The sequence below is a fragment of the Panthera pardus genome, unplaced genomic scaffold (genome assembly GCF_024362965.1).
Source record: "Panthera pardus isolate Hobbes unplaced genomic scaffold, ASM2436296v1 HiC_scaffold_26, whole genome shotgun sequence".
Classification (NCBI taxonomy): Eukaryota; Metazoa; Chordata; class Mammalia; order Carnivora; family Felidae; genus Panthera; species Panthera pardus.
Genome location: NW_026526832.1, coordinates 4188196 through 4210865, shown reverse-complemented (window position 1 = coordinate 4210865; position 22670 = coordinate 4188196). Strand labels below are relative to the sequence as shown.

Below are 22670 nucleotides of genomic sequence, written 5' to 3'. Positions count from 1 at the left end.
AATACTAAAATTTATCTTGGTAAATAAAAGGATCATCATATTATTAGCAAAAAAAAACCAAAATGGTTTTCTGTTTAGAACAAGACAAATAGTAATTCAACTAAGAGCTGTTATACAAGTATAGATAAAAAGCAAGGTATGCTGGGCCAACACTGCTGGAGATGGGATCCACAGCAACAGCTTCTGTCACAGACCCAGCAGGCAAATTGTGATACAGACTCAGAAGGTCTGAAGAAGCATTAATAGCCTAAGACCTAATGTGGATTATAAATAGTTACATTTTGATTAATATGTTCAAAAGCTAGTAAGGGATGAGGCAAATGTGTGCTATTCTCTTAGGGATATAAACAAAGTTGAAGAGTCACCTGGAGTGGAAAAACCATCCCAGAATCCTCTCTGATCCTCAGGGTAATGCAATACTACCATTTTTTTTTTTTTTAAGCTAAATAGAGTTCTAAAAGAAGTACCAGAAATTCCATTTTTAAGTTTTAAAAATGACTGATTTTAAAAGAGAGATCATTAGAGAGTAATGATGTATTTGATTTTCTATTGGTAGTCTTCTCAGAACCCATTCTTTATAAAAGCAGACTGGGGGGGTGGGTGCCTGGGTGGCTCAGCTGGTTAAGCATCCAACTCAGTTTTGGCTCAGGTCATGATCTCACAGTTAAGTTGGTGAGTTTGAGCCCCACGTTGGGATCCACACTAACAGCACGGAGCCTGCTTAGGATTCTTTGTCTCTCCCTCTCTCTCTGCCCCTCCCCCATGTGCAGGCACACATGCGCATACTTTCTCTCTAAAAATAAATAAATAAACTTTTAAAAAACGAAGTAAAAGCGTAGGAATGCAAACTGGTGCTGCCACTCTGGAAAATAGTATGGCGGTTCCTCAAAAAATTAAAAATAGAACTACCCTATGACCCAGCAACTGAAATAACCAGGTTTTTATCCAAGGGATACAGGTATGCTGTTTCAAAGGGGTACATGCACCCCAATGTTTACAGCAGCGCTATCAACAATAGCCAAAGTATGGAAAGAGCCCAATGTCCACTGATGGATGAATGGATAAAGAAGATGTCTCACACACACACACACACACACACACACACACACACACACACACAAATGGAGTATTACACGGCAATCAAAAAGAATGAAATCTTGCCATTTGCAACTATGTGGATGGAACTAGAGGGTATTATGCTAAGCGAAATTAGTCAGAGAAAGACAAATGTCATATGACTTCACTCATATGAGGACTTTAAGACACAGAACAGATGAACATAAGGGAAGGGAAGCAAAAATAATATTGAAACAGGGAGGGGTACAAAACATAAGAGACTCTTAAATATGGAGAACAAAGAGGGTTGCTGGAGGGGTTGTGGGAGGGGGAATGGGCTAAATGGATAAGGGCCATTAAGGAATCTACTCCTGAAATCACTGTTGCACCATATGCTGACTTGGATGTAAGTTAAAAAATAATTAAAAATAATAATAGTAATAATAATAATAATAATAATAATAATAATAAAAAGAGTAAAAGCAGATTGGAAGACTGACAAAGGAAAGAATTTCAGGAGGGATAATCTAAGACATCTTCTAAACAACTTTAGTGTCTCTTATCCCAGCTCCCAAAGAACTTTTTCCTGCGACTTCAGTTTTATGTGATTAAACAGATGTATTTACATTTATTTCAAAGGTTAAAATCGAGAAATTCACATCAAAAAAAGTAGGAAAGAGAAAATAGTTACATATTCAACATGAGGCTATTAACTACGAAAGTAGTTACTTACCAATTTCACTACCAACAAGTAGAGAAAGAGTCATGGTACTGGATGTATACACTCAGCACTTGTCCTAACTCAAAGCAAAGTCTAGGCAAAACAGAGCCTTCACAAAATCTCTGTTCCCATGTCAATTCATAAATAAGAGTATCTGCCCAATTATAAACCCCATGGCATAAAACATAAAAGACAAACTGATATATACACTTGGAAAAAGACTTAAGAGAAAAATGAAGATTTCTACTTCGATTTTGAGACTAAACCTGAACTTTGAACTTTCAGTGTTAATACTCACAGATTTCCCTTTGGGCAAGTTTCCTTCGCAGGCCTGTTTGGACAGATCCTGCCGTCCGATCAGGAGACAGACAGCTTCTGGCCAGTCTGAAGCAGGCTGTTCACGACAGTGGTAAATTGCATCTCTGATGGGAAGAGCAATTCCAAAGGGAAGAGTTTCCAAGTCTCTTAAAGTGAAACCTTGTGATGAAAGGAAAGGAGAACATTTTTCATTCAGACCTGCTATTGTCCCAATTATCCTCTGTCTGAAATTAATCAATATCTATCCTGACAAATAAAAAGAGAAATTGATTCCGTTCACCTTACTACCAGACTAATGTCTTAACATCAGGGATTAATTAGTATAAAAGGTCTCTTTAAAAGAACTAAAAACCTTCAGAAAAAGAGAAACAACCCAACAGGAAAGACAGGAAGGACAAAAAGACATTTCCCAAAAAAGAAACACAAATGGTCAATAAACATATGAAATGATGGTTTATTTCCTGAGTGATCAGGAAAGTTCAAATTAAAAACTACTAAATATATAATTTCATTCATTTGACAGACAAATATTAAATAAAGTAAATCAACACCAAGTGTTGACAACTATGTAGAAAAATAGTAATTCCCACCCACAGTTGGTAGTGGTACAATCACTTTGGAAAACACACAGCATGTACACATAGGTCCATCCCTTATGGTCCATTAACAGCCATACAGAAATTTGTGTACATGTGCACCAGTCACAAGTATTAACATACTGATTAGCAACGCTATTCACTCACTATGACAAAAAAAGGGTAGGGAGGAAACAGCCCAACTGCTATCATCAATAGAATAAACTGGAATATATTCAAACCATAGAGTATAGAGCAGTGAAAATGAATGATCTACTGCTACATGAGTTAATACGGATGAATTGAGTGAAAAAAACAATTTATATCTACATTCATTTATATGAAGTTCAAAGACCTACAACACCAAGCAACAGATAAAGATGATAAAACTATGGGGGCGCCTGGGTGGCTCAGTTGGTTAATGATCCAACTTCGGCTCAGGTCATGATCTCACAGTTTGTGAGTTCAAGCCCCATGTCCGGCTCTGTGCTGACGGCTCAGAGCCTAGAGCCTGCTTCAGATTCTGTGTCTCCCTCTTTCTCTGCCCTTCCTCCGCTCATGCTCTATCTCTCCCTCTCTCTTAAAAATAAATACACATTAAAAAAAAAAAAAAGATGATAAAACTATGAAAGTAATGAGGGAACGGGGCGCCTGGTGGCTCAGTTAAGCGAACAACTGGCTTGGGTCATGATCTCGCAGTTCGTGGGTTCAAGCCCCACATCAGGCTTGTGCGGACAGCTCAGGGCCTGGAGCCTGCTTCAGTTGCTGTGTCTCCCTCTCTCTCTGCCCCTCCCTTGCTCACTCTCTCTCTCTGTCTCTCTGAAAAATAAGCATTTAAAAAAAGAAAAAAGAAAAAAGAAAAAAGAATGAGGGAAGGTAATAAAAAACCTCGGTAGGCCCGTGGTTACCTGCAGCAGTAGGCTGTGTGAGAGGAAGACATCACATGGAATGGACATGCAAGGGCCTTCTAGTACACTAGCAATGTTCTACTTACAATGGTAGGTGACCTCTAAACATACACATTTTATGCATTCTTTTATATCATACCATACTTCATATTTAAAATTTTCAAGACCTTAGGTAAATTAAAATTTATTTTTCCTGTAACGAATTTCTCAATTTTATACTATTATATATTATTTATTAATATTGGAAGTTGATTAATTATTGAGGTAAAAATGTTCCCTTCTACGAGAATAACACTTTTATTAAATATCATATGATATACAAATGGACAGAACTAACTCATCTAATGTTTTTCAGCACAGGTATCTTATCTGTAATACTATACAATAATATTGTAATTTTCATGACAGCATATTTAAAACAACAGTGAAAAACTAAGTCGTTTAGAATATTCTTTAAATAAGAACTCAGACATCCTGTAATATTCGTTACACCATTATTTTATAACAGACTATACGATAACATTGTCATTTTTTATATCTTCATATCCATAATTTAAAATTTTTAGTTCTTTATTTTCAAAAAAAAAAAAAAGGTCTTTAGTATTTTACTCCATTTAAATCCTAAGAGCACTGGCTTCGAGAAAAGAGAACAGGGAACTCCTTTCCTCCCTTTCCCTCTTTCCAGCTCTATCCTCATCTTGGAGCCGAAACCACTAGCCTATATTCTTCAAAAACACACCCTGAAGTGTTTGTACAATTACTTTTACAATTAGCCAGAAATACTTTCTGATATCTGAGTATTACAACTGCTTCAAGTCTGTATGTGTAGTGATTACAGTTCTCCATTCTAAGGCCAGTCCACATAGCTACAGCTTTAATTGGCCTAAGGTGAAGCAAATAAACATTTCTGACCCATCGAGAGATAAAAGCTGGTATACTAGGTATTATAATCCGGAAGGTATGACATGGGCAGGGAAAGGAAGTGAGGCTTGAAGCGCCTTAACACTGGTCCTGCAGGATCCTTTCATAGAACGAGAGTACCTCTCTTCTCCTGCTTCCCAGTTCTAGCTCGCTGTGAAGAAGCACGGCCTACTGAACAAGGAGGTGTCCAGGGAAAGCAGGGGATTCTCACCAGTATCTCAAAGACACATGAAAAGTAACAAAGACTACCTTACCTACATCAGTCATCCAGACGACTAATCGTTCAGCTAGACTAGAAACTGATGTAGAATGCCTGAAACTAAACCTGTAAGAGAAGAAAACACAAAAATATTAAAAAGAATAGTAAAATGCAATAATGTTTTATATTTTTAATATAAAAGCATTATCTGAATAAAAATCACCTGTTTTCTTCTTGTTCTGCTTGTGACTTCTGGGGGGCTAAAAGGCAATGAAAAGGAAATTTTATTTTGATAGTTATCCTGATAAAGAGAACATATAACAGAAGACACTTGGAAATGAAAATTCAAACAACTCCTAAAAAAAAAGTAAGCAGTCCTCTGGCAGGCTGGAAAGTATAATAATTTCCCTGAGGCCAAAATAGTCCTTTTTTGATAGCCATCTGCACACCAGGAATCTGTGTTCTCACCAGAAAATGACCGCGCTGGCACTCTGATCTTGGGTTTCATTACCTCCAGAACTGTGAGAAATAGTTTGTTGTTTAAGCCACTTAATTTATGGTACATTTAGTACAGAGGCTCACACCGACTAAAACAGAACCTGAATAGAGAAACTTATAAAAATAATTGACTTAAACTCAATTATGTCAATAATTTCATTAAATGTAAATTAATACTCTGTGGTAGGCCAAATAATAGTCCTCAGAGATGTCTATGCCTGGTTGCTGGAATCTTTGAATATGTTACCGTACTTTGCAAAGGGGATACTGAAGACAGTAAGATTAAGATTATGGACAAAAAATAAAATTAAAATAAAATAAAATAAGTCCTTTTTACATACATTGAAAAAATGTAAAATTTGTTAGATCTGAAGTACTCCTGGTCTCTGAAAATTAGCTATAAACCACGGACAAGAACAGTGCAAAAGGCCACCACTAAAATGAGGCAAGACATGGCCTCTAGAACACTTAGGAAATCTTTAATTTTTTAATCTCAATTCTGATATTAACATTTGTAAAACTGTGTTTTGGGGGAAAAAATTCATTTTGGGAAGTCTAACATTACACTGACTTACCTATAGTTATCCTGGATAAATACTGTGAAGATTCATCAGAAACAGAGCTCTCATTACCAAGTATGTAGAGTGCAATACTCTGCATAAGGAGAAAATTTACATTATTTTTCAAACGAATGACGTATAATTACACGGAGGAAAATTCATCTATTTTAGGTGTACAGCTTTGAGTGTTGACAACATACAATAATACAATCACTACTACAATCATGATGTGGAACACTTCTATCACACCAAAAAGCTCCCTGCACCCTTTGTAATCAATCTACTCCTCCTACACCCAGCACAGGAAACAACTCCTGTTTTCTTTCCCTATGGTTTTGCCTATTCAACAATATCACATAAATGGAATCTTAGATTATATAAGCTTCTGTGTCCTACTTCTTCAACTTAGCATCCCTCTGAGATTCATTCACATTACTGCGTGCGTCTGTAGTTGGTTTCTTTTTATTGCTAAGTAGTATTCCATTACACAGATGTACCAAACTTTCTCCATTCATAAACTGACAAACACTTGGGTTGTTTCTGGTTAGGTGAACCCTAACCCACACCCTTCACTTTGGCCTTCAAAGGTCTCATTTGAATATTTGCTACCACCAATATCTGCACCTGCACTAAGCTTTTTTTTCTTTTCAAAGAAAGCAGCACGATTCCATTAAAATTTTACTATAACGCAGGAGAATCTTAAAAACTCTATATTCTAAACCAATACAAGCACTGCAAATGACATAGTCCTGAACCTAACTGACATCATATCTCACAACGAAAAGTTGTAATACAAGTATCTACAAGTTGACTAACATAATTTAAGTTGGAGGCTGACCAACTTGGTATATTCTTATTTCTCTGGCTCCGCTTTGTGGCTAGATACACATCAAGTCTCCCCCCATCCAGCAGAGTTGGACAGTACCAACATATTTGGTGGTTTCACTTAAATGTTTCTACATAAGCATCAAGGATGTAAAAGTTCTGGAATTAACCTGCTCTTAATATTTTAGAAGGTTTTTTTTCACGTATGTATTTTGAGAGGAGGGGGAGGCGAGAGAGAGAGAGGGAGAGAATCCCAAATAGGCCATGCTGCCAGCATGGACTCCAATGTGGAGCTCGATCTTATGAACTGTGAGATCATGACCTGAGCTGAAATCAAGAGTCAGACGCTTTATGTATTGAACCACCCTGGTGCCCCTAAACCTGCTCTTAATATTTTATAAATATATTTAATGCCACTGAGTTAACTGTACACTTAAGAATAGTTAAAATATTATAAATACATATATAAATACGTTATGTATATTTGACTACCATTTTTTTAAAAAAAAGCAAAATTACTCTCCTGCATGTCTGTTTCAGAGTCATGGGGGCTCTGAAGCCTTTCTCAACATGAAGAAAAGCAGGATGTGGAATAAAAGAAAAGACGAGCAGGGTACATAGACATTTATAGTGCAGTGATATCTGTGGAGGAAACAAAAGCATGAAATTCTCCAATAAGCCTGGGAAGGCCCCGTCTCTGGGAAGGTCCACAAAGGACCCAGGCTGCTCCAGCGAGAAGGGGATGGGAACGTGAAGGAACTCACCTTTACCAAAGTCCTTTGTTTGTATCTGAAGGTTTGAACTCAGACATGAACTAACTGAATAAGGGATGCTGGATGGGAGGTGGGCAGGGGAATGAGTTAAATGGGTGATGGGTATTAAGGAGGGCACTTGTTATGATGAGCACTGGGTGTTGTATGTAAGTGTTAAATCATTGAATTCTACTCCTGAAACCAGTATTATACTGTATGTTAACTAGAATTTAAATAAAAACTTGAAACATACATACATGCATATAATAAAACAATTCTGAAAAAGAAGAATAATGAAAAGAGGAATCACAGGGGCGCCTCGGTGGCTCAGTCGGTTAGGCGGCCGACTTCGGCTCGGGTCATGATCTCGCGGTCTGTGGGTTCAAGCCCCGCGTCGGGCTCTATGCTGACGGCTCGGAGCCTGGAGCCTGTTTCAGATTCTGTGCCTCCCTCTCTCTGACCCTCCCCTGTTCATGCTCTGTCTCTCCCTGTCTCAAAAATAAATAAAACGTTAAAAAAAAAAAAAAAAAAAAGAGGAATCACACAAAGCAATTTTAAGACTTACTATACAGCTACGGTAACCAAGACAGTGTGGACAGCAACACAGATAAACAAACTACAACAGACAGCCCAGAAACAGACCCACAAAAATGCGGCAAACTAATTTTTCATAAAAGTGCTAAAGCAATACAGAAAGGATAGTCTTCTCAATAAATGGTGTTAAAAATAACTGGACATCCAAATGGAATAAAAACCTCAACCTAAATCTCACATCTTATTAAAAAAAAATTATCAGAATGGATTCTAGATCTAAGTGTAAAGCAGAAAACTATAAAACTTCTGGGAGAAATTAATTGTGAACTGAAGTTAAACAATGGAATCTTAGACACCAAAAGTACTCTCCATAAAAGAAAAACTGGGTAAACTGGATGCAACAAAATTAAACATTTTGCTCTGCAAAAGAAACATTAAGAAAATGATGAGACAGGACAGCTGCAAACCAGACAACATTTATAATCCATATAGCTGACAAAACCTCCCATCTAGAACTCTCAAAACATCATTAGCCATCAGGGAAATACAAATTAAAACTACAATGAGATACTCCTACACATCTGTCAGAATGGCAAAAATTAAAAATCATGACCGGGGCGCCTGGGCAGCTCAGTCAGTTAAGCATCCAACTCTGGATTTCAACTCAGGTCATGATCTCATCGTTCGTGAGTTCGAGCCCCACATCAGCATCTGCACCGACAGTGTGGATGGAGCCTGTTTGGGATTCCCTTTCTCTCTCTCTTTCTCTGCCCCTTCCCTGTTCGCATGCATGCTCACGCTCACGATTTCTCAAAAAAAAATGCACAAACTCAAAAAAAACTAAAATAAAATAAATAAAAATCATGACCATACCAATCACTGACATGTAGAGAAAATGAAACCCTCACAATTGATGGTGAGAATGGAAAATGGTACAGCTGCTCTGAAAACTACTATATGATCATTGATCTCACCGCTGGGTATCTACCCTTAAGAAATGAAAATTTATGTTCACACTAAAACCTAGACATGAATGTTTACTGGAGCTGTATTCATAACTGCCAAAGACTGGAACCAATTCAAATATCTTCAACGGGTGAATGGATAACCCATGTGAAACATTCACACAATGGACTAGTACTTAGCAATTAAATGCAATGAACTGCTGACACTGGCAACACCTTGGATGAATCTCAAAAGCATGTGGGAATTTTGCAGGGTGATGAAACTATTCTGTGTCCTAATTATGGTGGTGATTACATGAATCTATACATTTGCTGAAGTTCACAGAAATGTACACAAAATGAAAAAGTTAAATTTTTTGTGTAATTTTAAAAATTAAGTTTAAAAAAAAAATGAACACGTTAGGCAATACATACCAAGACTACAAGTCTACTTCTTTCACAGATTCCGGGGAGGTAAGGATAGGGCGGCATTCCTTCACCCTTCAGACAAGAACTCACCCACTGATAAATGCTTGGTGGCTCAGAAGTAAAAAATGATGGATGATGCATAAATCCTGTTTGACCTTTAGAATTAAACAAATGTTTATAAAGACACAAGACTACATGAAGACAATACCATTTTATTCCACAGGGAAACTGATCAACAGAATCTATCATTTGGAAACAATCAGAATAACGTTTTCCCATATTCTCCAAAATGCTTCATGTTTTCTGCCACAGTAAATAACGGACTATATTATAATATGTAGAATCTAAATGACTACTATTTTATCCCATCCCGCATTGAAATTTAGCAAATCCTTGTACTCAAGGCATATAAAGAATCTAACTAAAATTTTCTGCCCTAATCCTTATGGTGAGAAAACAAGAGATACCGAGGAGTCCACTCTAACAAGTGGGCCCCAATCTTGAGTCTCTATAACTCAAGGTTTAGGATAAAAGAGCAGTAATGGAAATGTTCTATACTTACACTATCCAATATGGCAGCCACTAGTCTGATGTAGCTACTGAAATGTGGCTAGTGCAACTGAGGAACTGAGTTTTCAGTATGAATTAATTTAAATAACATGGTTGGTGGCTACTAATTGGACACATCTAGGGCAAAGCCTCCTTAGCACTTAGGGATGGGTAAAATTTTTCCCACACACGAAAATTAATGTTATCTCTTACTACCAGTCAGAGATCAAACAGTACAAACTGAAACCTACTTAGTGGAAAGATACCACCTCTGACTTAAGAGACTAATGGTAAAAAATATATCTTCGGCTATTCCCCCAGAAAGATACAAGCAAAGTCACTCACTGTTTAGAAAAACTTTAATGGCACAAACACTTACCTTGATCAATTGTGCACACTTGTCCAGTAGTTCTGACAAGTGTTGGGTAATCTCTATAGTAATGATCTACATAAGGCTCCAATTTTAAATCCCTAAAATAGTAACACCATATAAAAAAGAAATCACAAGAAAGGTATTAAAGTATTTTCCCCCATAGAGTTAGGATTCACCAGTTCAACCTTTCAGTTTAAAAACTTATGACAAAGAAGATCATCAAATCTAGAGTCTTTTTATTCTATTTCTGGACCTGAAAGTGTCCAGTATGACATATGCAACCCAAACTCCCTTTTGCTAGATACATTTTATGGGGGTAAAACTAGTTTCTCCTCTATTATTCATTAGTTTTGTAATCTTCAGCATGTTATCTCTATGAACCTCAGTATTTTCTTCTAGAAAGTAGGGAAATTCCCACTCGGAAGTTTTAAAAATCAAATAATATATATATGTAAAAAACACCTTTTATAAAATGTAAGACACTATAAAACATTATTTATTTCAGAAAGTCATGATTATGGTTTGGAAATCATTTCATTACAAAAAGAATTTCCCATGACAGTCATGATTTGTCATAAGAGAAAGCGACCATCAATTAAAACTGCCACATCTCAGAAAACAATCTCGGAATCTTGAGGAAGATCAGAGAAACTAGAAAATGTACTATAATCTTAACTCAGAGGTTGACATTTCAATTAAAATTCAACTTTCTATATCACCAAGGGTTACAAAGGCTGAAACAACACCTAAATGTGACCTTTAGAATCCAGTGCCAAAAACAATCTTATCATGGATACACTACAAGAGTCTCAAAGACAGGGATGATGACAGACTGAGACAACAAAAACACAGCAAAAAGAGCCCACACCAGCAAACAACATTCTTGTTCTTAGAGACAATTCTGGACAAGTTTCCTTATCAAATCATAACACCTACAATTTACATATGTTAACTGCGATCGTGTTAACTGTATCTCCAATTTGATTGTCGGTATTATTACAAAACAGCCAGGTGTTATTATAGAACTTCCACCACAGTGTAGCCAGTCATCTTGTCAAAACGAAGAGCTGAGCACATCACATCTGCTGTTTAACATAACTTTTGTGACCTCCCACTAATCTTAGGACAAAGACGAAGAACCCCATTAACGGCCCACAAGGTTTTTTCACAGCCAGTACCTTCAAACGTTTCTGTGGTCTATAGAAAAAGCTCTGGTTTCCCAAAAAGGTAGACTTCAGAAATTTATTTTCAAGGTTCCTCTATGATATTCATGGCTGAGATCAAATCCTCTAAGGACCTCTTGGCATTTTCTAAGCTACAAACAATATTTACCTTGCCAACTGAACAAGAAGGCCAACAAGTGAACGGATTCCTTCTCCCATTAGAGTATTCAACTTCAGCTCCTCGTAAACAAGGTGAAGAACAAAAAAAATCGCAGGTATATGAGTAAACAGAAGTGTAGAGGAATCCAGAATGAGATTCTGTGAAAAATCTTCATCCTTCATCTGTGAAACTTCCAAAGGATTCAAACATAAAGATCTATTCAAAAGATGAGACTCAACATTCTGGTGGTAGTCTGAATTCAGTAAATACTCCCAGTCCTGAGAAAAATGAAGAAGATGTTAATTTTTAAATAACACCTCCTCGTAAGGCCATCATTAAAACAATTCAAGTTCCATTTTTACATTAAGTTGAAAAAAAACTCAGAATACTTAAAAATTAGGATCCACATCAAAATAAGCTAAGCAACTTCCAGATGCCAGTAACAGACATTAAGACAAGCCACTTCAAAACCCATTTGAAAAAATTTAGTCGTGCCCTTTGAGGAAAGGGACTATGGAGGAAGAATCCCACTACTTATATAGAGACTGACAAAGATCAGGTGATTAGGTGATTTCCTATGAAGCAAAAAGAATGAAAGGCAGGAAGTGCAGACAGGCAAGTTTAGTGACCACTACACTTATCTGTGTTTTGAGGGGAGAAGTCTACTTACATCCAGTTAGTGTATTTTTCTATGTTTATAAAATGCTGGGGCTAGCATTACAGCCTAATAAACTTAATCTTATATTCAGACTGATTGTGCTACATTTTCCAAGTACTGAGTCTGTTTTGGTTTCTACTTTGATTTATTGTATTGCATTGACAGAATATAGTTTATGCTATTTTCAGGTCTTAGAATTTCCTGATGCTTTTCCAAGGCTTAATACAGTGTGTTATTCTAATTTAAAAACTCTTGAACCAGGGTACCTGGGTGGTTTAGTCATCAAGCATCTGACTTCAGCTCAAGTCATGATCTCAACAGTTCACAAGTTTAAGCCCCACATCAGGTGAGCTCAAGTCCCACTTTGGGTGAGTACAAGCCCTGCTTTGGGTAAAAGCACAAGCCCCAGATGAGCCCCACTTCCCTCTCTCTCTCTCTGCCCCTCACACACTTATACCCTCTCTCAAAAAACAAAACTAAATGCTTGGACCAGATAGAGAAAGAACAAACCATAAAAGTAAAACATGGAGAGGCGCCTAGGTGGCTCAGTTAAGCGTCTGACTTCGGCTCAGTTCGTGATCTTGCGGCTTGCGGTTCGAGCCCCACATCAGGCTCTGTGCTGACAGCCTGGAGCCTGAAGCCTGCTTTGGATTCTGCATCTCCCTCTCTCTCTCTCTCTCTCTCTGCACACCGCCCCCCCCCCGCCACTCAAGCTCTTTGAAAAATAAACATTAAAGAAAAAACATTTTTTTTTTAAAGTAAAAAAAATTGATAAAATGAGTAACTAAAATTTTTTTAAATCTGCTCATCCAAAGACATTATTAAGCCACAAATTCAGAGAAAATATTCCCCAAATGTACACAACAAATAACTCATATCCAGAATATATAAAGAACTTCTATAACTCAATAAATATTTTTAAAAATCCAATTAAAAATATATAATAGATTTGAGCAGAAACTTGGCAAAGAGATGTGTTGGTCACTAATAAGCACATAAAGAAGTGTTTAAGGGGCGCCTGGGTGGCTCAGTCAGTTGAGCGCCTGACTTCGGCTCAGGTCATGATTTCGCGGTCTGTTGAGTTCGAGCCCCGAGTCAGGTTCTGTGCTGACAGCTCAGAGCCTGGAGCCTGCTTCAGATTCTGTGTCCCCCCTTTCTCTCTGCCCCTCCCCCACTCATGCTCTGTCTCTGTCTCAGAAATAAATATTTTTTTTAAAAAATTAAAAAGAAGTGTTTAACATCATTAGTCATCAAGAAAAGGCAAAAATTAAAACCTAAGAGAAACAACTTTATACACAATCAAATGGTTAAAATTAAAAAGACAACTACAAATGTTGGCCAAGATAAAGAACAAGAGGAACTCTCATATGTAGGAATGTAGGAACGAAGGACAACGAATTTGGGAACCAGCAATGACCCAACAATTTCACTATGGTATTCATCCATAAGAAATGAAAATATGTGTCCACAAATACTTGTCACTGAATGCTGGTGGCAGCTTTATTCGTAATAGTCGAATCACGGAAATAGCCTAGGTACCCATCAGCAGGAGAACAGATAAACAAGCTACAGTATGTGCATGCTATTCAGCAATAAAAAGGCACAAACTGCTGAGCTCTGCAACAACAGGAACGAATCTCAAAAACACCATGCTGAATGAAAGAAACCTTATACCAAAGATTATGTACCACATTATTTCACTTATATCAAGTTCTAGAACAGGCAAAAATAGCATATACTGGAATTCAAATCAGTGGTTGTTTCTAGAGTAAGGGAATGATTAAAAATGGCCCATGGAAACTTTATGGAATAATGGAAATGTTTTAAGTTTTGAAAGGGGAGTGGGTTACATGAGTACGCATTTGTCAAAGTTGATCAAACTGTAATAAGATCTGAGCATTTCATTTATGTAAATTATACCTCAATTAAAAAAAATTTTTTGAACCACTAAGAATACATGGAATCTAATATGACTGAGAACCTAAATTGGAGGATTAATTAGCAGTAAAACATCTACAAATGCAAACTCAAATAATGGACCATTATGCATGCTCAGTCATTTTTAGATGATCATTAATGACAAAAGTAAATAAATAACCACAGAAAACAGAACATATCCTGCCCTTCAAAATAAATGTTATTCAGTATTAAAATAAAGCAAAAGGTGTGAGAAATGTAAATCAATAAGAATACCACTTCTACAGACTATAGTACAAATACCCACAAATTAATTTTTATTAGCAAATAATAATAATGATGCTTACATCATCAGATCCTGTCTCAGAAGGCCTTGCTTTTTTGGGTGCAATGACTGGGGAAAGTGATCCTTCAAAGTCAAACTGAAAGATAACCCCAAAAGAGAAGCAAATTCATACAAATGTATCATTGTCAACTGGTCAACTTAAAGAATTTAGAAATCAGTTTCACCAACTATGGAAACTAATTGTGCATAATGAAAGAGAATAGATACTTGGGGTAAAGCCCTCTAACTCGCCCTCAAATCAAACCTTCCTCCCCACAGACCAAGCAATTTGTGTGTGAAAACAATCTGGGCTACAGAGAACAAAAATAAGCCACGAATCAGAAGACACAGTCGAGACCCAGTTTTGAGCAAATCACAAGTCTGTGATTTCTCTGTGATTCAGTTTCTACATTAATAAAACCAAGATGATTACTACTAATCCTAGCATAACTTGTAGTCGTTTTATAAAGATGAAATGAGAAATTATAGTCAAACATGCTTTACCACGTCATAAAAACTCAATAGTTACTAGTAAAATGTTATCATTAAATATTAAATGACATTTGATTTACCATATAGTAGACACGATAAGCGTTAGTAGTATTCCGTTTTGTTAAAGTATACCTATTAGTAAATTGATCTATGTACTCTAAATATTGTATTACCAATTATGCAAAAATTACATTAGTAATAACAGAATAACTCAGAAAAAAAAACCAATTATGTATACTTACGTTTCGGGTCCATGCTAAGCGGTCTGTGTTATAACCCATCATGTTCATGAGACAAGTCACAAATAAATTCCACTCGGAGTGATAACTGGGTCCTCCCGGAGCACTGTGGACACTGTACCACTTGACAAGCATCTGAACAGCTATTTCTTTTGGCAGGATGAACTTAATTGCTTGCAAACATGTTTGCACTATTAAAAGTAAAGAATAATTTTAGTATGCTTCCCATGCGGGCATTTCTTTTTCCCTTTGAGTAAGAAAGTTTTCTAACTACTTCTGTGTAAGGGCCAATTACTCTGAAAAGGGAACTGTCACTAAAGACCAAGAGGGAGCAAACATTACCTTGCCGATCATCTGAAATTTAAAACAACTACTAAATTCAACAGGACTTCCAAGAGGTCTCAGGGCACCTTTCCGCGTGCTACTTGTGGACCAGAAATAGAAAACCAACAGTCCAGCTTACCTGAGACAAACTGATTTATATTCACTGCCCGGGCAATTATTAATAGCTCCCCATTTTGATCTCAAAAGATTCCAGTTTGGGGCACCTTGGTGGCTCAATCAGTTAAGCGTCCCAAATTTTGCCCAGGTCATGATCGTAGGGTTCATGAGTTCGAGCCCTGCATCAAGCTCTCGGCTGTCGGCACAGAGCTCTCTTTGGATCCTCAATCTCCCCCTCTCTCTGCCCCTCCCCCACTCGTGCTCACTCGTGCTGTCTCTCTCTCTCAAAAATAATGAATTTTTTAAAAAATATATTCTAGTTTGGACAATAAAGATCATTCTATCAAAAACACAATTTCTACATGAATAAGTTCATATAAAATACTGCTTAAATACTTCAATAAATATGTAATATTCAATATATGCCACCTCAAATAGCAATGCTTACCTACCATTAAACAGTGTTCTGCATGAGTTAACATTCCTGTTAACCAAAACTTTGTAACTTTTAATTATTTCTGACACCATTCAATTTATAAACATTCTACATGTTTTTGTCTTAAATAGATCGGTTAATACTACATTATTTCTACCTTTCTTATGGACTCCACACCATTGGATAAATATCAGTTACAGTGCTCTGCTGTCCTACTACTGCTGTGAAGAGACCTGGGTCTGCTTTTTGTATCAAGTGCCCCCAAACTACAATGTTTTTGCATTCTCACATCAAAAGAGGATCGTTTTCTTCCTTTCCCATTGTCACCAGGCCCATCCTCAGCAGCATATCCTTTTTCTCATCAATTTACTATGTGTGTATACATACAGCAAAAATTAGAGTCAAATAGAATAAATGTTAGAAAACCAAATAACCACGTTTGTCATGGTTGAATCCAAAGTAAGTGTAAACCAGATACTGCCTGAGGAGCTGAGGACACTTAAAAGCACAGAAACTTACTGACTTCTGCTTGGCTATAAGAGTAAGATTTTACTCTGTTTTCATTTATTTTATTTAATCTGTTATTTGTTTTTATATGCTTTGTTTAGGCTTATACTTCCAAGGCACATAACCTTGAAATTACTGGCTAAATACCTGAAAAGCAAGGTATCTCTACACCTATTCATAGTATCATTTTACCACACCAATGACAGATATTTCCTAAAATGAAAAAGTCATTCTAACCTACTTACCAAATTCCAGAAATCACACACAATCTGCCAATGCTTTGCTTTGGCACTTAGATTTTGGAACCAATAGATGTTGTGAATTTTCTTATACATTCTTTTCTTAACTTACAATTATTGACAAATCCTTTCAATCCTGAGGTTTTCTTTACTATTGTATCTTCAGAAATATTCTCCACCTAGTATTTTCCAAATTGTATTTCAGTAATAATTTAAGCAGACTCCAATTTTATTAAAATATGTCTGACTGTATTTTGACAATATTAAGTCTTATTCAATTAAGGCAATTACGTTAATTTCTCAATATATGTAACAACTGAGAGATTTATTTTATGATTAAAAGCCATCACATAGGACAAAAACTATTTTAGTTGCTTAGGTTTCCCTGTTTCTCAGATTTTCTCGCAAGAGGCACGTCCATATATTATAATCTCACCGTATGGCATTCTTCCACCTAAAAATCTCAAGAGAAAAAGAACCAGTGCACCCCACACAGAGTGGACACTGAAAAATGCTCCCCAGCTCTTCACAGCTTCTCTGCAAAGTGAAAAATTCAATCCCATAATTTCAAAAACAGCAAAATTTTTAAAATCCCAATTACTATTACAAATCAGCAAATACTACAAATCTCACCAATCAAACTGAGAATACATGGAAGTGAGGTCTGACCTCAAACATACCTAATTCAGAGGTGGCAATTTCAGGAATAGTAATCCTAACCATGGAGCCGTTACTCAATTCCTAAGGGGAAAAATGGAAATAAACAGGAGCAAGTAAATAGATTTTGTGCATTCTAAGTCTTTGAATGTCTTAAAATTGCTATGCTTTGTAAGACTGCCTATCAAAACAAAATTCAAAAAATAAATGAAAAACAAATATTTTTCAAAAAAAAAGAAAAACAAATATTTTTAAACAGAACTGAATACTTCCAAATTTCAGAAACTATAAATGTGCTTATTTAAAAAATATTTCCAGGGCTCCTGGGTGGCTCAGTTGGTTGAGCTTCTGACTTCAGCTCAGGTCACAATCTCTCAGTTCATGAGTTTGAGCCCTGTTACATAGGGCTCGCTGCTGTCAGCGCAGAGCCCGCTTCAGATCCTCTGTCCCCCTCTCTCTCCCTCCCCCCACCTCTCTCTCTCTCAAAAAAAAAAAAAAAAAAAAAAAAAAACTTAAAAAACATTTCCAAAAGTTCTTGTTTTAATGAAATGTCTAATTTTTTTTTTTAATTTTTTTTTCAACGTTTTTTATTTATTTTTGGGACAGAGAGAGACAGAGCATGAACGGGGGAGGGGCAGAGAGAGAGGGAGACACAGAATCGGAAACAGGCTCCAGGCTCCGAGCCATCAGCCCAGAGCCTGACGCGGGGCTCGAACTCACGGACCGCGAGATCGTGACCTGGCTGAAGTCGGACGCTTAACCGACTGCGCCACCCAGGCGCCCTGAAATGTCTAATTTTTATATGTTAAGAGTCACTATCACTGCAAATTAATTTTTAATGAAAAGACAAAAGTCAATAGAAAATTCAACTGTTTGAACAAGATCCATTTTCAATAATTTTTTAATAATGAAACTTTGGAAAAACTGAGAATTACTTTAAAGTAAAAAGGTACAAAAAATAACACACTGCAAGAGGTTTTAAAAATCATGAAAAAAGGCTTTCATTTTTCAGATAAAATTCTGCATTCTGAAAAATTTGAAAGGAAAGTTGTATTTTTTAATTTTTTAAATATAATTTGTCAAATTGGCTGACATACAACACCCAGTCCTCATCCCAACAAGTGCCCTCTTCAATGCCCATCACCCATTTTCCCCTCTCCCTCACGCCCCATCCACCCTCTTTAAGAGTCTCTTGTGGTTTGCCTCCCTCCGTTTGTTAACTATTTTTTTCCCCTTCCCTTCCCCCATGGACTGTTAAGTTTCTCAAGATCCACATATGAGTGAAAACATAGGATATCTGTCTTTCTTTGACAGACTTATTTCACTTAGCATAATACTCTCCAGTTTGATCCACGCTGTTGCAAATGGCAGGATTTCATTCTTTCTCATTGTCAAGTAGTATTCCATTGTATATATAAACCACGTCTTCTTTATCCATTCCTCAGTTGATGGACATTTAGGCTCTTTCCATGATTTGGCTATTGTTGAAAGCACTGCTATAAACATTGGGTACGTATGCCCCTTCGAAACAGCATACCTGTATCCCTTGGATAAATACCTAGTAGTGCAACTGCTGGGTCGTAGGGTAGTTCTATTTTTAATTTTTTGAGGAACCTCCACACTGTTTTCCAGAGCGGCTGCACCAGTTTGCATTCCCACCGAAAGTGCAAGAGGGTTCCCTTTTCTCCACAAGGGATAGTCATATTTCTTAAAGAGCTACCTAATCTTTTTAATACAAATATACTTACCAGAGTTACTCTGTTACGGACAGGGTCTCTTATAGAATGAATGTAAGTTCCAAGCTGCTGGAAAGTACAATCCTCATTATAGAGAGAGTCATGAAGTTTGGAAGAATCCCTCAGTTCTGCAACTGGGGAGAATAGAACAACCTGTAAAAAGTCATAAATACAACACATATGAAGTATTTTTGCAGGAATTAAGGATAAAGAAAGCTTTTTTTACACATGGTCTACCCAACAATTTTACATAATGATTTAAAATCATTCTGCTCTAGATACGATGAAGTGCCTCTCAGCTGGCAAAGATCCTCACCCAAAGCAACTAGAAAAAGTCAGTAAAATAGCAAAACATCTGATCAACAGGACTAGAGAGCTATAGAGACAACCCAGACCTGACGGGCCAAGATGTAGGAGAGAAAGAAGCGAGTCACAGGGAGGTAGCCCGAAATTCTTACACTGCTCTTATATATACACTGCTCTTTCCGGTCTTGGCATTTGCAGTATCTAGCGAGGATTTGGTAGGGAGTATGGATATGTTGAGTGTGCACTGAAGGGCACCGCTAAGAGGAAGAGGAGGCAGCAGCACTTGTGGCAATCTTACAGGGCTAGACACGTAGACTGTAACTTGGGAAGCCAAGACAGAGAGGACTTGAGGATCTAAGACCCCAGAGAGAAAGGAGAACAATGAGAAAGCAAAGAAACAAGGCAGGTACAAAGTGTTATTTCCTCTACAGACAAATATTTGTTCTGAAAATATGAGAACATTTACTTGCTCGATTGTAGATATTCAAACAAAAAACGTAATTGATCTTAGTTACTCATTACATGCAGTCCTAACTACTGACCCTTTCTATGTCCCTATAATTCAAATTACAGGATATCTCTAAGTGAATACCTTGTCAACACTGACAGCCAATCAAGTATATTTATTAAATACAAGCTTCTACTCCCACAGCTGCCACAAAAACTGAGTTCCGTTGGTCCTGAATCTAAGTCTGGTGCACAGTCAACCAGAGATGTGGAAAGCCATTGGCCAATGTGTAATACTGTGATCTTGTCACCTCATGGCTACCACAAAGACACTAACCATCACAGGTTAATGGAATTCTAAGAAAACTGGGAACAATTTTACATTATAAAAGACAAAAATTCTTCCAAATCACACAAAACTCTGACACTTCTCCTGCTCCCTTTTGAATGTTCCACAAATGTCCTGGCTTAAAGGGAAAAAGCTCCACACTACACATATTTAGAAAATAAAACCAGGACCTAAACATTAACTGACACAATTAACTGCTGGTACCACACTTCATTTTGAACTTCCCCTACACATCTGCACCCAAATGTCTCTCAAATACAGACCTCCTTTCTCCAGGCTTCTAGGTAAGCATGGGTATCCACCTAGCTTGCTCAGAGAACTCTGACCCTTGTTCCCCAGCACGTCTCCCCAGCACAGCACAAAAGCAATCTCTGACAGACTCTGCCATTTCCACTTCTCCAGATCTCTATGTCACTCCCCTCCTTTCCAATATGCTGCCATAACTCCAACCCTCTTCCCACCTCCTGAATGAACACAGAAAACACTCAGAATTTCACCGGTCTATCTTCAGTTCAAAGACAAACATCTAAAACACAGATCCTGGGGTGCCTGGGTGACTCAGTCGGTTGAGCGTCCAACTTCAGCACAGGTCATGATCTCATGGTTTGTGAGTTCGAGCCCCACACTGGCACTCTGCAGTCAGCACAGAGCCCGCTTTGGATCCTCTGTCCCCCCGGAACTCTCTTGCGCACGCCCTCTCCCAAAAATAAACAAACATCCAATTAATTAATTAACTAAATTAAATTAAACACAGATCCTAACATTTATAATTCCATCCTCAAAAACCTCAAAAAATCTTCTGGCGACAGCATTCAGAATAAAAACCTTTTCATCCTCTCTGCCTTTAAGAGCGTGTTAGTAAGAGTATAAATCAAGCTCTAACATTTACTAGCTATATGAGTTTGGACATGTAACCTTCTTATCCCTCTATGTACCCATTTGTCAAATGGGGACCAGTATCTTCCCAACAAACCCATTCTGAGGGATTAAAAGAGTTTATACATAAAAAACACTTAGAACAGTGCCTAGCACATAGACTCAAAAACAAGTTATTATTACCCACTCCCTACCCTACCCCACCCAACAGGCTACTTGTATGTTTTTGGTTTTTTGTTTTTGTTTTATAAATGAACTGTTTATGGGGTGCCTGGGTGGCTCAGTCGGTTAAGTGTCCAACTTCGGCTCAGGTCATGATCTCACAATTCGTGGGTTCGAGCCCCACATCAGGCTATCTGCTGTCAACACAGAGCCTGCTTCGGCTCTTCTCTCTCTCTCTCTCAAAAATAAACATTAAAAAAATAATCATAATAAAATAAACTATTTTTCAGAGAGGGAGAGTGAGAGTGGGGGAGGGGCAGAGACAGAGGGAGACAAGGGAGCCAAAGCAAGCTCTGCACTGACAACACAGAGCCCAATGCAGCGCTCAAACTCACAAAATCAAGAGTCAGATGCTTAACCAACTGAGCCACCCAGGCTACTTGTACTTTTATAAGCATTCATTCATTCCACAGACTTGAGTCTTGCATGCTACTAGATAGAAATATGAATATGAAAAAAAAAAGAATATGCATAAAAAATCTTCAGCACTTACCTGCCTCCACACCCATGCCTATATGATTCCTCTTTACCCCAAATACACCTTTCCATCTACAGATATCCTACTTATCCTCAAGGTCCAAACCAAGTCAGACACCCCTCTCAGATAGAAGCCTCTGGTTCTGCCACATCAACCCATCAGGATATAACTCCCTATCGGCAAACCTGCTGTGCTACTCTCTCTTCCTCATTTGTAAGTCTCAATACTCTGCCTTAAATTATCATTTTTCATGCAGACAGTACGTCTGTTCCACCCAAATCAATTTATGAGGTTCCTAGATGAAAAAGAATGTATTATTTTCATCTCTGTAGTACCTTCCACATCACAAAGGAGGTCAATATGTGTATTGAACCATCTGTGTTTGAAAACATATATATTCTACAAGTATTAGCTAAACTTCCAATTCTGTCATTTTTAAAACAGAAAAAAACCATGGGAAGAACTAATATTTTTGACCAAACTTCTTTAACATTTCTTTTCTTTAAACATTTATTTAGTAAATAGACCTACCCTATAACCCAGCAGTAGCACTGCTAGGAATTTACCCAAGGGATACAGGAGTACTGATGCATAGGGGCACTTGTACCCCAATGTTTATAGCAGCACTCTCAACAATAGCCAAATTGTGGAAAAAGCCTAAATGTCCATCAACTGATGAATGGATAAAGAAATTATGGTTTATATACATAATGGAGTACTACGAGGCAATGAGAAAGAACAAAATATGGCCCTTTGTAGCAACGTGGATGGAACTGGAGAGTGTGATGCTAAGTGAAATAAGCCATACAGAGAAAGACAGATACCATATGTTTTCACTCTTATGTGGATCCTGAGAAACT

The 22670-nt window shown here is 37.4% G+C and overlaps 1 protein-coding gene and 1 long non-coding RNA gene across 5 annotated transcripts in view; both read right to left on the bottom strand.

Annotated features, from left to right (window-relative positions):
* The window catches only part of ANAPC1 (anaphase promoting complex subunit 1), a 96665-nt gene that overhangs the window by 48721 nt on the left and 25274 nt on the right, over nucleotides 1-22670 (bottom strand). For all 4 annotated transcript variants that reach the window (XM_019445262.2, XM_053890952.1, XM_053890951.1 and 1 more), the window contains 11 exons: nucleotides 19145-19285; nucleotides 17420-17480; nucleotides 15120-15307; nucleotides 14408-14482; nucleotides 11495-11763; nucleotides 10169-10260; nucleotides 9247-9395; nucleotides 5772-5850; nucleotides 4922-4958; nucleotides 4754-4824; nucleotides 2076-2254 (listed from right to left, as the gene is read on the bottom strand). In XM_019445262.2, the coding sequence (XP_019300807.2) occupies nucleotides 2076-2254; nucleotides 4754-4824; nucleotides 4922-4958; nucleotides 5772-5850; nucleotides 9247-9395; nucleotides 10169-10260; nucleotides 11495-11763; nucleotides 14408-14482; nucleotides 15120-15307; nucleotides 17420-17480; nucleotides 19145-19285 (1341 nt within the window). The remainder of the gene's footprint in view (nucleotides 1-2075; nucleotides 2255-4753; nucleotides 4825-4921; nucleotides 4959-5771; nucleotides 5851-9246; nucleotides 9396-10168; nucleotides 10261-11494; nucleotides 11764-14407; nucleotides 14483-15119; nucleotides 15308-17419; nucleotides 17481-19144; nucleotides 19286-22670) is intronic.
* LOC128773655 (uncharacterized) lies at nucleotides 7086-9240 on the bottom strand. Its single transcript, XR_008418008.1, has 2 exons — nucleotides 7844-9240; nucleotides 7086-7610 (listed from the first exon to the last, which is right to left on the bottom strand). It is a non-coding gene; the product is annotated as an uncharacterized LOC128773655 (long non-coding RNA).